The sequence below is a fragment of the Salarias fasciatus genome, chromosome 19, assembly GCF_902148845.1.
Source record: "Salarias fasciatus chromosome 19, fSalaFa1.1, whole genome shotgun sequence".
Taxonomy (NCBI): domain Eukaryota; kingdom Metazoa; phylum Chordata; class Actinopteri; order Blenniiformes; family Blenniidae; genus Salarias; species Salarias fasciatus.
This window is the reverse complement of record NC_043763.1, coordinates 848,928-864,422: the sequence shown is the minus strand read 5'-3', so window position 1 is coordinate 864,422 and position 15,495 is coordinate 848,928. Positions and strand designations below refer to the sequence as shown.

The window sequence follows — 15,495 nt, the reverse complement described above, 5'->3', positions numbered from 1 at the left end:
TTCCCTCTGCCCGTCTTTCCACAGAGGACTGAAGGTTCAGCGAACACTCCAGCACATTTCCTACTGATGGAAAAGGATCGATCAGCTCTGTCAGCTCCAGGTGGATCCAGTGATTCAGCTCCAAAGATAAACGAGACTCAGCGTCTAAGAACAGTTCTTAAAGCAACGCGGTCACGATCACTACACCACCAGAGGGAGTCAGCCTCCCACTCACGATTCAGTACAACTCTGAGAATCAGTTTACCTTGACGCTTTCAAACATTTTCACGTTACAACGCACGATGAAGACATGGAAACTCACTGCATGCAGCGAGGAGACGGTCTGCGCTGAAACTAACTCAGGACTTTAATTCAACACTCTCATCGCCTTGTGTTCATTTAAATAATACCTTTTATCAACCAGTAGAAAACAGAGTTTGGGACATGTGAGCGACGTCCTTCCGTCCCTGTCCTGATGACCTGCTGGTAAACATCAGCTCTGGAAGTCTGGAAATAAAGTGGCGCATTTAATAAAGTCTCTTTACAGGTTCAACATGGGTCCCGACGAAAGGACAGAGTCTACAGTCAAGGTGAGAAATGTCAAACCACCACATCTCGTAATGTTCTTCCCAGTGCATTGTGGGAAACTGCAAAGTTGAGACTACATAAACATTGGTCCTCGAGGTCCAGGATGTGTTACATTCAAAATACTGCAGCAGTGAACCAGTCCCAGGGTGGGGGGAGGGAGGGTGGAGGAAGGACGGAGGAGGAAGGAGGGTGGAGGGAGGACGGAGGAGGGTGGAGGGAGGAGGGTGGAGGGAGGAGGGAGGAGGGTGGAGGGAGGACGGAGGAGGGTGGAGGGAGGAGGGAGGAGGGTGGAGGAGGGAGGGAGAAGGGTGGAGGGAGGAGGGAGGGTGGAGGCTGGAGGGAGGACGGAGGAGGGTGGAGGGAGGAGGGAGGAGGGTGGAGGAGGGAGGGAGGGAGGGGGGAGGGTGGAGGGAGGAGGGAGGGTGGAGGGAGGAGGGAGGGTGGAGGAGGGAGGGAGAAGGGTGGAGGGAGGAGGGTGGAGGGAGGAGGGTGGAGGGAGGATGGAGGAGGAAGGAGGGTGGAGGGAGGACGGAGGAGGGTGGAGGGAGGAGGGAGGACGGAGGAGGGTGGAGGGAGGAGGGAGGAGGGAGGACGGAGGAGGGTGGAGGGAGGAGGGTGGAGGGAGGACGGAGGAGGGTGGAGGGAGGAGGGAGGAGGGTGGAGGAGGGAGGGAGGAGGGAAGGTGGAGGGAGGAGGGAGGAGGGTGGAGGAGGGAGGGTGGAGGGTGGAGGGAGGACGGTGGAGGGAGGGTGGAGCGCTGACTCCGTCAGATGGAGGTGTAGCGTTTCCCGAAGCTGCCCAGTCGGATCTTTTCCGGCAGGATGACGTGCACCGAGTGGTCTGGCCGGTCCCGGGCGCCGCCCCCCCTCAGCAGGTGGTCCCTGTGGCGCCGGACCAGCCGGCCGTACCGGGCGTTGGCCAGCCACGCCTCGCAGCGGCCGAAGAACACGATGGCGGCGCTGCCCAGGATGACCAGGCCGGTGAGCAGGGCCAGCGCGGCGAAGCAGAGCAGCTGTGCGCGGCCCAACAGCACGCCGGGCGGCGCCGCCTCCTTCAGGGTGACCTTCAGCAGGTCGCGCTCGGCCGGCCGCAGCAGCCGGTGGAAAGCGTGAGCGGGGAGGGAGTAGTGCTGCGGGCCCGGGGCCGGCGCCCGCCGCTCCGGCCGGACCCCCCGGGCTCCGTGCTGCAGCGGGGCGCACGTCGGGCCGGCGAAGCCCTTCTGGCAGACGCAGCCAAAAGTCCCGTCGAGCCGATCCACGCAGGCGCCGCCGGCGCCGCAGGGCCGGCCGGCGCAGGCGGACCGGCCGGCCGTGTCGTTACAGGTCAACCCGCCGAAGCCGGGCGGGCAGGCGCACCGGAACGCCGCGCCGCCGCGGCCGCAGCTGCCGCCGTTCAGGCAGGGGTTGGGCCGGCAGCCGTCGGGGCCGATCTCACACTCCGGTCCGGAAAACCCCGGAGGACACAGGCAGGAGGCGCCGGCGGCGTCCGAACACGACCCTCCGTTCTGACAGGGAGAGCTGCGGGACAGAGCACAGGCAGTCACCTTTCACCTTTCACCCTGTCACCATCCAGCAGCAGAGCTGAGGGCCCCCACCGGGCCAGGGTCCTGGCCCAGGACCAGGGCCCCATTTCTGGGTACAGGGTCCTGATTCTGGTCCTGGTCCTGGGTCACCTTTTTTACTCTCATTTCCTTCAATTTTGAGTGTTTCAAGTACCAAATAAAAACATTCCAATTGTAACCTGTTCTGTCTGGCAGGTGGGTCAATCGTCCTGCTAGCCTTTCTTCCAGGTCTTCCCTTATCGGCCACACAGCAGCAGGAACTCAGTCTCCTGTGAAAGTGTGGATAATTCAGGCAGCAGCCGGTGCAGCTGCTGACAGAGACGCTGAGGACATTGATTTCAGTCATTTTCTGCTGTTGGAAAAGCTGTTAGAGTGGAGAGAAACCAAGGAAGCGTCCGGCAGCGTATCTGATCAGAGCCGTGGGAGCCGAGCGGAGCGCGAATCGATAGCTCTCACAGCGCTCAGCGGGGGGCCAGAACCCTGCAGCTGATGAACCAGGCCTCGCACTGCAGCAGGATTCCTTCAGGAAGCTGAGACGTGGTGAAAACCTCCCGGGATGATGGAGCTCCTCTGACCTGGTCCGGGACCAGAGCAGTCCTGAACCGGGGTGAGGCTGGACCAGAACGCTGCTAGCTGAGCCTCAGGTCCGACCGGCAGCGGCCGGCCTGGTTTGGAATCTGACCGCCATCCTGTCCTCTGAGGGTCACCTGTGAAGGTCACGGCTGTCAGAGGAACCGGGGCTCCGGCAGCTGAAGCTCATCATCAGTAACTCCACCCGACCCGACGACCCCCGAGGCGTCCACAGCGAGGACACTGTCCAGCAGGAGGGGGGCGGGGAGACGCCGCTGGACAGACGCCGCCGGACAGACGCCGCCGGACAGACGCCGCCGGACAGAAGCCTTCTAGGGTTTACCTCTGACCGCGGTGTGGTTCTGAGCGTGGCGTCGCTCTGAGACCGGCTGCTCGGCTGAGCTCCCAGCAGGACTCGGTCTGCCGTTCAGGAGCGCCAGACGCCCTCTTCGGCTCCGCTCTGCAGGAGGAGGAGGGGTTTACATCTGTCCTGCTGCCTCTGCTGAGGATGAGGAGCTCAGACTCCTCCACCAGCCTCAAGACGCAACGCAGCGCTTCCTCATGCAGATCCTCATTTCCTCCCGCCCCCCCCCGGTAATCCCACATGGCTGCTTCTTATTTCTTATTGCTTATTTCTTGTTGCTTCTTATTTCCGACCTGAAGCCAGCCTGCAGTCTCTGAGCCACATGCCAGTTTGTTCAAACAGCAGCTGAGACTTTCATGGTTTATTTATCACATTCTTTCAAGCCGGCTGTCCTGACTCTCCCCCAGCGCCTGATGGGTAAAACCTGCCCCAGTCTGGACCGATCCATCAGAGGAAGCATGTTTCCATAAACCCTTCATGAGTTTTTCATGCAAAAATAAATCAGACAAGGGAGAAAGCTGCAGCATGTGGAGTTTAAAGACCTGAGTGTTCGGAGCGAAGAGTTGCGGAGTTGCAGAAGTTGCCAGGTCTGATGGGTAAATATGAGAGGAGTGCAGGCTGTGGGGTGACCTCCAGGGTCAGAGGTCAGAGTGCAGGAGGAGCAGGACTCAGCTTCCTGTTCACTGCACCACGTGGACCCTGGACTGACTTCAGAGCACGCCGCCAGATTCTGATGCCGCAGGTTCACAGCCTGCAGCAGCACACACACCTGCAGGGCGAGGCTGGTGTCAAACTACCGCTCCTCATCCAGCCCCAGCCTCCTCTGAAGCCAGGTCTGACAGTGGCAGTGTCATTCACCCAGCGGTCTGACGGACCGGTCTGGTCTCAGCCGTAGAGGAGCTGGACTGAGCGCCGCTGTCCCAGGACCGTCCCCTGAAGACGGACTCGAATGGCCGGCAGGAGCCGAGGACATTCAACAGGAACTCACCAGAGTCCGCTCTTCAGCTGGCAGTGTTCTCCGGAGAACCCAGCGGGGCAGACGCACAGGAACCCCCCCTCCACGGTGTGGATGCAGGTGGCGTTGGAGGCGCAGGGGCTGGACGAGCAGGGCCGGGCGTCTGGGGGGAGCATGCTGTTTTTAGATCTCTGGCTCCACAGAAAACAAAGCTGAGCACCACACACACACACACACACACACACACACACACACAGTGACGAGGAGGTCAAACGCAGCCGGCAGCAGCCCAGGGATTCATCAGAATATCCTCCCTCTGTTCGGTGCCGGCGGCGCCGCAGCCTTTGTTTTTAATGAAGTCAGGGGAACAAGCGGCGGCTGAAATGGAAATGTGATTCTAGATGGCTTCAAATCCTCTGATCACCGGCGGAGCTGCGTGAGGCGGTGGTTTAGCTGGGTCCAGGCCGTGACCCTGGGTGTTGGGGGTCGCGGAGCCTCACCTCGGTCACACAGGCTGCCCACCCAGCCGTCCTCACACACACACTGCCAGGCCTTGTGGCAGCGGCCGTGCAGGCAGCCGGGGAACGGCACACACACCTCACAGCTCTCCCCCCGCCAGCCCGGCTTACACCTGCAGGAGCACACACACCGTTAACACACCGCCCCGGCGCCGGTCCTCACACCAGACCCACAGGACACAGGGAGGACGGTTAACCAGGGCTGTCAAACACATGGTCCATGGACCAAAGCAGGCCATGAGAGGCTCCCTCCTGGTCAGCCCCCAGAGGAGGCTCTGCTGGTCCTGCTGGCTCGGAGCGGGTCTGGACGGACTGTCCTCCTCCCGGTCCTCCTCCCGGTCCTCCTCCCGGTCCTCCTCCCGGTCCTCCTCCCGGTCCTCCAGGGACACAGCAGCAGCCTACCTGCACCTCCCCGCTCTCTCGCAGAAGCCGTTCTCCGGGTCGCAGCCCGCGGTGCACTCCCATCCTGAGGGAACAGGGCAGAGCGCTCAGACGCGCGGACACGGCGCACCTGCCGCTCCTGTCTCAGCTCACCTCTGGCGCGGCTCGTCACGAGCAGCAGGAAGACCACCGCCGCGAGACGCATCGCCGCTCTCTGTCCTGAGGAACGCACGGCAGGTGGAAAACAAACAAAGAGCTCCGCTGCGGGAGGAACCGCGTTTCATCTGCGAGAAATCACGATCTGAAAGTTCCGTCTGCGAAAAGAAAAGAGGAGAGGAGGAGAGGAGAAGCTCGCTCGATGAACTGCGCGTTTCTCTGAAACCTCGCGGTTCTCCTGACATACCGCTGCAAAGCCGCGACAGGCTCGGAGGCAGAATCCGCCGGGACGCCAGGCTGAAGCCTCGCGCTGAAGAACTGACGCACCTGAAGCTCACGCGCCGCTCCAACGTTTCCATTACGCACAAGCAGCGGCGCCAGACGACCGCCCTCGTGACGGAGCGCAGGTTGAAGACAGAGGAGTCTCAGTCAATTCCCCCCCCCACCCCCCCCCCCCCCCCCCAGGCTGACCCGCCGGAGCGGCACTGATGGACGGACTGCTGCTCCACCCGTCCCGAGCTGCTGCTCCACCCAGGAGGAGACATGGGTCGCACCATCCATCACACAGCACACAGCCACCCCTCCTGACATCCACCCCTCTATCCACCCATTCCTCCATTCCTCCATCCCTCCATCCCTCCATCTGTGCTCCGGTACATGAAAGCCATGAATGTTTTCCAAATGAGTCCGTTTGAATGATTAAACACTTAAAATAGAACATTTGATCAATAACATTTGAAATAGTTAGAGATCCTTTTCATCTCCACAGACTGGAGGTTTCATTGTGGATCATTATTTAGTTGAACTGTGAAACATATCAATGAATGTTTATGAATGAGTAACGTCCATCTCAGAGTAAAGACGTCTCCCTGTGAGCCAGCTAACAGCTGATCAACCTGAGGGTACAGCTTCACAAACACAGGAGGTCAAAGGTCAAAGGTTGGATCATTTAATGACTGAGAAGGCTGTTGTGAGTGACGTGACAGAGAATGTTGTGGCCTTTTAACCACTGAAATGTGTTTTCCGAGGTGAAAAATCCTCGGCGCATGACGAGGCTCCCTTCAGAACAGCCTGAAGCCTGGCTCTGCTGCAGCTGATCAGGTTCATGCAAGGCGCCAAACAAAACATCCAACCCCCGAGTCAACGCCCCTCTGCAACATCACGAATGAAAGGATGAGCAGGAGCGTGACGTGTGTGTGTGTGTGTGTGTGTGTGTGTGTGTGTGTGTGTGTGTGTGTGTGTGTGTGTCACACAGCCTTTGCTCAGATGTGCTTCATTAAAGTCAAGGAGTCATCCCTCATTGATCTGTTCATGTTCAGGCTCACAGTGTTCCAGGCTCAGATTGGATGGTGTGTGTGTGTGTGTGTGTGTGTGTGTGTCTGTGTCTGTGTGTGTGTGTGTGTGTCTGTGTCTGTGTGTGTGTGTGTGTGTGTGTGTGTGTGTGTGTGTGTTCCTAACTGGAGCAGTTTCATGTTGTAATGGACCAAATATCATCAGCTCAGAGTGGTAGTGCCTTCATGTGCATTTGCATTTATGTGCAGCCTGAATTCCTGCAGAAGGACTTTGATTTCAGATTATGCGCCACTGGGAACGAGCATCTCCCCTGATACAACCCGTCAACAATCTGACAGCCGATGTTCCTGAGAGATGAGGAAACGTTTCATGCAGCAGCAGCACAGATCGGGTTTCACTTCAGCTGCGCAGATCTTTTTCATTCTAGATGCATTTGAGAGTGAGACAATTTAATCAGAATTCCCTGCATGCTCACAGAGGACGGGGAAAAGTCCCGGACAGAGCCTGAAATCTGATTAAAGGACGTGACATCCGGCAGCCAGGCAGCAGGCTGGACGCAGCCGGACCACCCAGATGCTGCTCCATCACCTGAAAGGGGATCATTTCTCACCACAGATCATCAGGCTTCCTGCCAGGCAGAACCAGACTCACCTGCAGACCACACACACACCAACACACCTGCCAGCTCTGCTGCAGAACACACACTGCTCCACCATGCTCCACCCCACACTGCAGCTGCTGCTGTTGGACACAGCGGATCTACTCTGGTAATCAGTCAGCTCTGCTGTGATTCATCCTGAACAATGTCCTGAAGATTAAACTTGAATCTGTTTTATGTGTTTTTACTGCAGTAAAATACTGAAAGTGGAGGAATCTCAGTTCTCATGAACACAAGGGTTTCAATTCACTCTGTTTTTGGATTTTCTTTGTCATATGAAGTTTTGGATGAAATGATGATTGGAATCGTTCAGCATTTCATCCCTCTGGTCACTCAGCGACAGCTACTGATGGTAGAAGCTCTGCTGGGACCATGAACCTGGCTTCATACTGTCAGCTGCAGCATCCTGGACTACACAGAGAGGCGAAAGAACAGAACGACAAAGGAAACACATTTACATGTCTTTAATAGTCATTGCTGTTTCTGAAGTATTGATTGTTTGGGAATTAGAGTGTCAGACACAGCTCGACGTGAGGGCACGAGCCATGAGGGCAGCGGTGGAGAACTGTCCTTGGTGCTGATGGATGTGCTCACATGAGGTCAGGGTTAGGGTTCAGGGTCAGGGTTCAGGGTTAGGAGAGCTGTGTCTCACCCCTGGGAAAGACGTAAATCCTCACCTCATCAGTAGTGGACTGCTAAATGATGGGAGTTTCAGCCTCTCAGGCCTCAGCACGGCGTCCAGCAGCAGGGGGATCAGGTCCCATCAGGACCCCGTTCATGAGGCCGGCCTGGATGCTTCAGTGGAGCATCACTCTGAACAGCAGGGGCTGGTCTCAACACCAGTCCTGATGTGTTTGAGGGTCACTGGACATCAGTTCAGTTCAGCTTTATTTATATAGCGCCAAATACAACTCAGTCATTTGAAGAGACACTTTGACAGTGAAACCCCAGCAGTTCGATTGAGCAAGAGGAGATGGAGGAAAGAAGAACCATCTTTAAGACAGAGAGCACAGGGTGGGCCGACTCCACCTCACTGAGGCCCTCTCCAGACCCTCCACCCTCCTAGCTGAACCTCCACCCCCTCAGGCCCTCCACCTCATTGTCCCTGCTTAGCCAGACAGCCAGCCTTTGCTCTTCTTCCAGCGACGTCCTGACGGTGCACCTCCACCTCCACCTTCCCCTCTCTGAGCTTGAGGCCCTGCAGGATGCTTTACTCTCTGTCGGCCAAGCCTCCTCGTCCCTGCTGGAAATGCCCCACTGACGTAGCCTGCTGCACCACCTCTGATGGTGTCCATGGCCATCCAGCTAGCAGGGGAGCTGCAGCATTGCTGATGGTCAGGTCTTCTCAGGCGAGTTTTCCAAAACAAAAGCAGGAAAAGAAAACCTTTGCAGATGGCTCTTGTATAAACAGGAAGCTCACCTACTGCTGGGAGGACAGGGACGACAGGCTCTTTAGAGGGCAAGCCTGCAAGTTTGCATGTACTTGACCATTCATCCATTCATCCATTCATCCATCCATCCATTCATCCATCCATCCATCCATCCATCTATCCATCCGTCCATCTGGGACTAGGTTGCAGGGGCAGCAGTCTAAGCAGGGACGCCTGGACTTCCCTGTCCTCAGACACTTCCTCCAGCTCTTCCTGGAGGATCCCGAGGCCTTTCCATCATTTCCGCTGTTTATCCGGGATCTTGTCCTTTGGGTCATGACCCAGAGCTCAGGACCAGAGGTGAGGGTGGGGACGGCCCTTAAAAAGGGGCTCCGGACTCTGTGCTCACAAAGCCCCCCAACAAGACGCCATGAGGGAAGAGGTGGAACGCCTTCTCCAAATCCACCAAACACGTGGACTGGCTTGACAAACTCCCATGAACCTTTGAGCCCTCTATGGAGGGTCTAGAGCTGGTCCAGTGTTCCATGACCAGTAAGAAAACCGCATTGTTCCTCCTGAACAATGTTCCAGTACCCTGGAGGAGACTCTCCCGGGGAGGAGTATGACCCCTATAGTTGGAGCACATCCTCCAGTCCCCCTTTTTAAAAAGAGGACCCACCACCCCGGTCTGCCAATCCAGAGGCACCGTCCCCGACCGCCACTCCATGGTACAGAGACGTTTCAACCAAGACAGTCCCTGCTCATCTAGAGACTGAAGGTCCTCGGTATCAATCTCATCCAACCCTGGTGACTTGATACTGGGGAGCTGAACAACCACCTCTCAGACCTCTGAGACCTCAGTCCACCTCTGAGACCTCAGTCCACCTCTGAGACCTCAGTCCAGCTCTGAGACCTCAGTCCACCTCTCAGACCTCAGTCCACCTCTGAGACCTCAGTCCTCCTCTGAGACCTCAGTCCACCTCTCAGACTTCAGACCTCAGTCCACCTCTGAGACCTCAGTCCACCTCTCAGACTTCAGACCTCAGTCCACCTCTGAGACCTCAGTCCTCCTCTCAGACCTCAGTCCACCTCTCAGACTTCAGACCTCAGTCCCCAGCAGCGCTGGGATTAAGGAGATCCTCTCAGTATTCCTTCCATCGTCTGATGATACCAGCCTCCTCCACTGCAGAGCTGTTGTTGATTCTGTCAGGACCCTTCGTTCTGCTGTTGAGCCTCGTTTCACCATTTTTACCTCCGCCAGGAGGTTATGTAATCACGTCCGTCTGTTGGTTGATTGGTTGGTTGGTTTGTTAGCAAGATCAGGGGAAAAGTAATGGACGGATTGCAATGAAACTTAGTGGAAAGGTGGGTCTTGGGCTAACTTAGAATCCATTACATTTTGGTGATGATCCGGATCACTGTCTGGATCCAGGAGTTTTTTAAAGGATTCTTTATCATTGAGAGATAGGGAGTCTTTCACATGGTTGGGCAGGCCCGCCGACAGGGGGGACAAACGCCTGGTTCACAGGATGCGCCGCTTCTGACGTGGATGTGGGAAGCGCCGCGCACCGACTGTCAGATCGGCGCCCTGTTAACCTCTCTGACGGCTCATACAGGAGGCGTAGCGGCTCGCCGTGGACCACGTGTTGTAAAGCTGGACAGAGCAGATCGCACCGAACGGAAAATACGAGAGAATCCGTTCAACTTTCAAATTAAAATGAAGGAAAATAACATAAATTATGTTGCTTTTCGGTTTTCCTTTTCAGATAAACACACACACACACACACACACACACACACACACACACACACACAGGGAGAGAGGGCGAGAGAGAGAGGCACCGCACTCCGCAGCGCTCCGCTCCGATCACTCTGGATCACAGTGTTGTGTGATCATATCTGGTGTCCTTCGGGTTGCTGGTGACTGGTCTGAGCGCTGGCGGAGGTCTGCCTCTCTGAGAGCCAGTTTCTGGTTACATCTTGAATGACTTCAGTAATGCAGAAAACAGCGGCAGTGTCTCCATCTCTGATGGTTCTACAGAGGTTTACACTGAGAACATCCGAGTCGACGTTTGAGAGCAGCTGGTCGTACTGGTTCGTTTGAGTTGGGGGGCGGGGCTTGGCCAAAGGTTATTTTGAAGGTCAAATGAATGCATCAAAACTTGGTATTCTGATGTTCCAGAGGAGCCATGTCCTTCTGGAGGCTGTGAGTCATTTATTTAATGGAGATTAAAGAGGATGCATGATTAAACTGAACATGATGTTTTCCCTGGCTGACCTGGCCTTCAGACCATGACTCTTTAAACGCCCCACCCTGTAGCTCCTCCATCAGCCTCGACTCCACCCGCCTCGGATTTCTGCTCCTCCTGCAGGACTCGGTGGGCATTGCTCTCATGTTACATCAGCCTGTCTTCAGGGCAGAAAACGCTGTGATTAGTCTTTTCATAAGAGTGGGATTTTTGTTTTGTTTCTTTCAGTTTCTCCATGAACTGCTCCAGCTCCACTCAACAAACCAAACCTTTTGATTTGCTGTTGCACATTTGTAAAGATGCAATAAGTCAGAAATTTACCATGAAAGGATTGAAACCATTCCCAGTTTTCTACTGTCATTGAAGAAAGATTCCCTTTAAACAATCTGCCGTCTCCATCAACAGCGTCTTGGTCAAGTTCTTGTCTTTCAGACTGCATTCTGGGACATGTTGGGTGGGCGGGGCTAGACTGTCACTATTTCCTGGTTCCATAGCTTATAGTACGATATTTGCGAGTTCCCCAGGTTGTCAAGCGGGGCAGCGTTCTGTAGCTTCACGCCGGGGGTCGTCTGTCACGTGCACGATGCCGGCCGTGCACGCCGTGGGTTACCTGCTCATACGTCACTGTCACCGGTCTCACAAAACAAAATCCTGCCTCAGTAATGCAGCCGCTTTCAGGAAAGTAACGATAATTTAGTGACTGTTTTTGCCATTGTAATCCTTTGCTTTACTCATTACTATAAAAAGTAATGAGATTACAGTAATGTGCTACTTTGAGCGCATTGCCCATCAGTGATTGTGACAGATTAAATGTGAGTCCTATTCATTCCCCCTCAAGCATCACGAGACGAGAGCCACCACTGTTTTCTGTTTATTCAGCTCCAACTGTAAATTTAGAGCCGCCAGTAGTATCTGTATTAATATCACTGTGTGTGTGTGTGTGTGTGTGTGTGTGTGTGTGTGTGTGGAATTTGCCATCTGCTTCACAGCACCATGCTCTGAGATGTTGACTAAATTTCAATAATGAAGACGTTTCCCTGTCTCCATAGCAACGGCGGTCTCCAGCAGCGGCGGCACTGAGGCTGTGGGGGGGAAGTGAGGAGGACGCTGGGAGGATGCTGGGAGGACGGAGGAGGACACGGGGAGGGGGACGTGGAGGAATCCTGCACCTGTTACCACCTGCACCTGAGGTCAGGTTATTCTAGTCCCGTTACCATGGCAACAGGCTAATGAAGCTTCCTGCTCTGTTTTGGAGGGAACAGGAACTGTTTTGTTCTTGCATCATGAAAACATAAAAAAGTGTCTCCTCTTCACACTTTAGAAATGTGTCACTCCCAAAAGTGACTCTGGATCAGTCACTTTATCAGAGTGCGATTTGACACACTTCGTGGTGGAATGCTAAGTGACACAGTAGCTGCACCACTGCTCCAGCAGGGCCACAGTCCTTCACTCTGGTCTGTTCACACACCTGAGAGACCAATCTGTGGTTCCCTGACCTGATGAAGGACACTTCAGAGAGGCACAGAGATCGAACCAGCATCTTTAGCAAAGGAAGTTTATCCAAGACAGGAGAGAGTCTGAAACCTGTCAACCCCAAACTCATTAGATGAAGGACTGAGGAGTCTCTGGGAGGAGGAAGCGATGAAACAGATCCAATGCTGGCTGGAAAACCAAAACAACACCGCAACAACAGCTCCTCTTTCCAGGCTACAACCCACTCAGAAACATGGAATCATGTTCAGAACAGAATCAGAAACAGAATGCCTCATCCTATTTTGTGTGGAATAATGAGAACAATAGAACAGCCTGATGAAGAAAATAACTTTGTATGGAGCTAAAAATCAAAGCAAATCTGCTGTGATGTCCTGACAGTCCGTAGAAAATCTGTGAACACCAAGTACGGATCAGCAGGAGTTTAATGCCTCTGATGACCTGTGGGGGCAGTGTTGAATGCCTCTGCACTCCGAGGTAAAGAACCAGCCGAGCTGACAGAAGGGCTCGATGATCCACACCGACCAGTGATTCCACTGTTTCCATCAACACCTCCCTCACAGATCAACCCTGGTTTCATGTTTGATGGAGCTTTGTGGACATGTGCAGGACTTGTTATGTTTGTGGACATGTGCAGGACTTTGGTTTCTCCACTCAGCCGGAGGTTTATCTTCATTAAAGAGCACCAGAGGCTCTGCTGCCACTGCTGCGTTCTGCTGGTTCACAACATCATAGAGATGAATGGCTCTGTGTCCAGACTCCCATTAGCAGCACCACAGGGGGAGCAGCCAGAGGACAGGCGAGACGGAGGACACACAAGACACAGGACAGAGGAGAGACCAGACGGAGGACACACAAGACAGAGGACAGATGAACGAGAAGAGAGAAGAGGCAGAATACAGACGAGACGGAGGAGACGCGAGACAGAGGATGAGACAGAGGATGAGACAGCGGACAACCACAACGAGTTCAAAGAGAAGCCCAATCTGGCAACACTGTCAGGGACCTCAGTTCATCACTGTGTGTGTGTGTGTGTGTGTGTGTGTGTGTGTGTGTGTGTGTGTGTGTGTGTGTGTGTGTGGGGTCCGGGTTTTGTGGTCCAGGGACAAAATGTCCCCTCAACCATAGGAAAACCAGGCACGATGTCCTTTGTGGGGACATTTCTTGGGTCCCCATGAGGGGAAACAGTGTTTTCTTGACCATGCTGTTGTGGCTTTGTTTTGGTGTGGGTTAGGGGGTAACGGGGAGAACACACTGGACGCGGAAGCGCCGTGCACGGAGTTTCTGATGGCCTCCTATGTTAACCTATCTGACTGCTCGCACACAACGCGCAGGGGAGCGCCGCGGCTCGCGCTTCCTTCTATTTTTCACACGAGCTGCGAGCGCCGAGTGCCATTTGTCAAACTGGATCAAGCAGAACAAACGTGAAAACCGAGAGCAGCAGGCTTTGTTGAAGCTTGGGACGCCTCGAAGCTGACATTTGTGAAGCTTCAAGCACGACGCTTGACACCAGGTGGTCACAAAGCTCGCAACGCTCTTGATGTGCGTCAGTTTATTGGCGCGCGGGAGGCTATTATTTCTGCTATGGCGGATCACTTTGAGAATGGCTCGGCTTTATTTAAATAAAGCTAGACAGTGTCGTCGTCGGGCACATGGGCGTCGTCTCTGGGTTCATCCCATTATTTAGAGGCGTTCTGGATTTGGGGAGTTTCACCATTTGCTCCAGGAGCTGCGTGAGGATGAGGGTCGCTTCCAGGGCTGCCTTGGTCTCTCCCGGGCCCAGCTGATGACCTGCTGGCCCACGTCGGTGCTCGGATCACTCTCCAGGACACCAACTACAGGCGCTCAACTCCTCCTAAAGAGCGCCTGTCCATCTGTCTCAGGACGAGCACACACAGCCACAATCAGCTTGTCTTCCATCGTTGTCTTGTCCTGACGTAAACGACGTGAAACGTAGTGACGTTGCACCAGAGGGATCGTCTCTGATTGGTTGATGCCCAGCGGCAGCGCGTCGAAAGTTCAGTTTTCCGAACTCTCAAAAAGCAACGCTCATGAAGCTCCTGACGCCGGGACGCGCGTCGTGGACATCAGAAGCTGGAAAAGCTTGAAAAGTTGACTCTGCTGAAGTGGCGCCCCGCCCCACCACCGCTCCACGACGCTCGTCCACCATAGACTTTGCATAGAAAAGCGCCGCCCACGTCCGGTGGGCGTCCGGTGGGAATGCAGCATTAGGGTAAAGGTTAGGAGTTAGACATGAATGGGAATCAATGGAAGGTCCCCACAAGAATGCGAAACCCAACCTGTGTGTGTGTGTGTGTGTGTGTGTTCTTGTATTTCTATCCTTGTTGGGGCCAAATGTCCCCACAAGGATAGCAAAACGTGGAACGACGTGCCTTGTGGGGACCTTTTTCCGGTCCTAAGTAGGAGAAACAGTGTTTTCTTGACCATGTTGTTGTTACTGAAAAAAGTAAAAGTGCAAAAACATTTCTTTAGGGTTAGGCTTTGTCGTGGTGTGGGTTAGGGTTAGGGTAAGGGTCAGGGTTAGGGGCTAGACATGAATGGGAGTCAATGGACGGTCCCCACAAGGATAGAAATACAAGACTGTGCGTATGTGTGTGTGTGTGTGTGTGTGTGTGTGTGTGTGTGTGTGTGTGTGTGTGTGTGTGTGAAAGCAGGGTTTAAGTATTTTTCCCTTTCTTGTTTTGTTTCTGAGTCTCTCAGGAGTCTCGAGGTCGATCCTGTTCGGTCTGTTCGTTGCTTTGTGAATTAGTTTGTCACATGATGACACCTAATTATCCATTTTGTTTCACCAGTGCATTTGGTTGAAGGTAGAAGTTACTGTTTATTCAGTAGTTCTTTGATTGAGCGTGTCATTTCTGATACCTTGTGTGGTTTTGGTTATTTTCAGTCGTCTGTTCAGTACATGTCCTTATTACATTGAGTTCATTGATTTAGTGAATGTCCCTCCCTCATGATCTGCAGAACCTGTGGCTCCACGTCTGTGTGACGTGCTGCTCATCAGGGGCTACGCAGGGGCTCGGGACAAACCAGCATACTGAGGCCTTTACAGTGGAGACGCTTACCTGACTCGTTCATGGGGAAGGCTGCCACCATTAAAAACATGATTTTACCAAAGGTTAACTTGTCATGCCCGCTACCTCGGCCACTACATAGGAGCAGGATTGCTGCTCTGTTTCCTCCCTCCCCCCTCTGTTTGCAGGTGGGAGTGTTGAGGTGTTTGCAGCACTTGTAAGGCATTAATCAACTCATTGGTGTCACCTGTAAAGAATGGTCTGATCCATCCACCTGTTCACCCACACTACATAAGCTGGCTGTTGTCCATCTTCTGACGCCGGACTGTT

At 54.4% G+C, this 15,495-nt stretch overlaps 1 protein-coding gene across 1 annotated transcript; it reads right to left on the bottom strand.

Annotated features, from left to right (window-relative positions):
- Positions 1-1,333: 1,333 nt before the first annotated feature.
- dlk1 (delta like non-canonical Notch ligand 1) lies at positions 1,334-5,121 on the bottom strand. Its single transcript, XM_030117192.1, has 5 exons — positions 5,070-5,121; positions 4,938-5,001; positions 4,518-4,648; positions 4,051-4,180; positions 1,334-2,084 (listed from the first exon to the last, which is right to left on the bottom strand). Exons 1-5 carry the CDS (start codon positions 5,119-5,121, stop codon positions 1,334-1,336), a joined length of 1,128 nt encoding a protein of 375 aa, XP_029973052.1.
- Positions 5,122-15,495: the final 10,374 nt, after the last annotated feature.

Excerpts from the sequence above, each read along its gene's own strand:
- dlk1 (XM_030117192.1), bottom strand. The coding sequence starts at position 5,121 with ATGCGTCTCGCGGCGGTGGTCTTCCTGCTGCTCGTGACGAGCCGCGCC. Across the intron at positions 5,002-5,069 it reads CGTGACGAGCCGCGCCAGAG|GATGGGAGTGCACCGCGGGC; the intron begins GTGAGCTGAGAC and ends CTGTTCCCTCAG. Across the intron at positions 4,181-4,517 it reads GGGCAGCCTGTGTGACCGAG|ACGCCCGGCCCTGCTCGTCC; the intron begins GTGAGGCTCCGC and ends TGCTCCCCCCAG.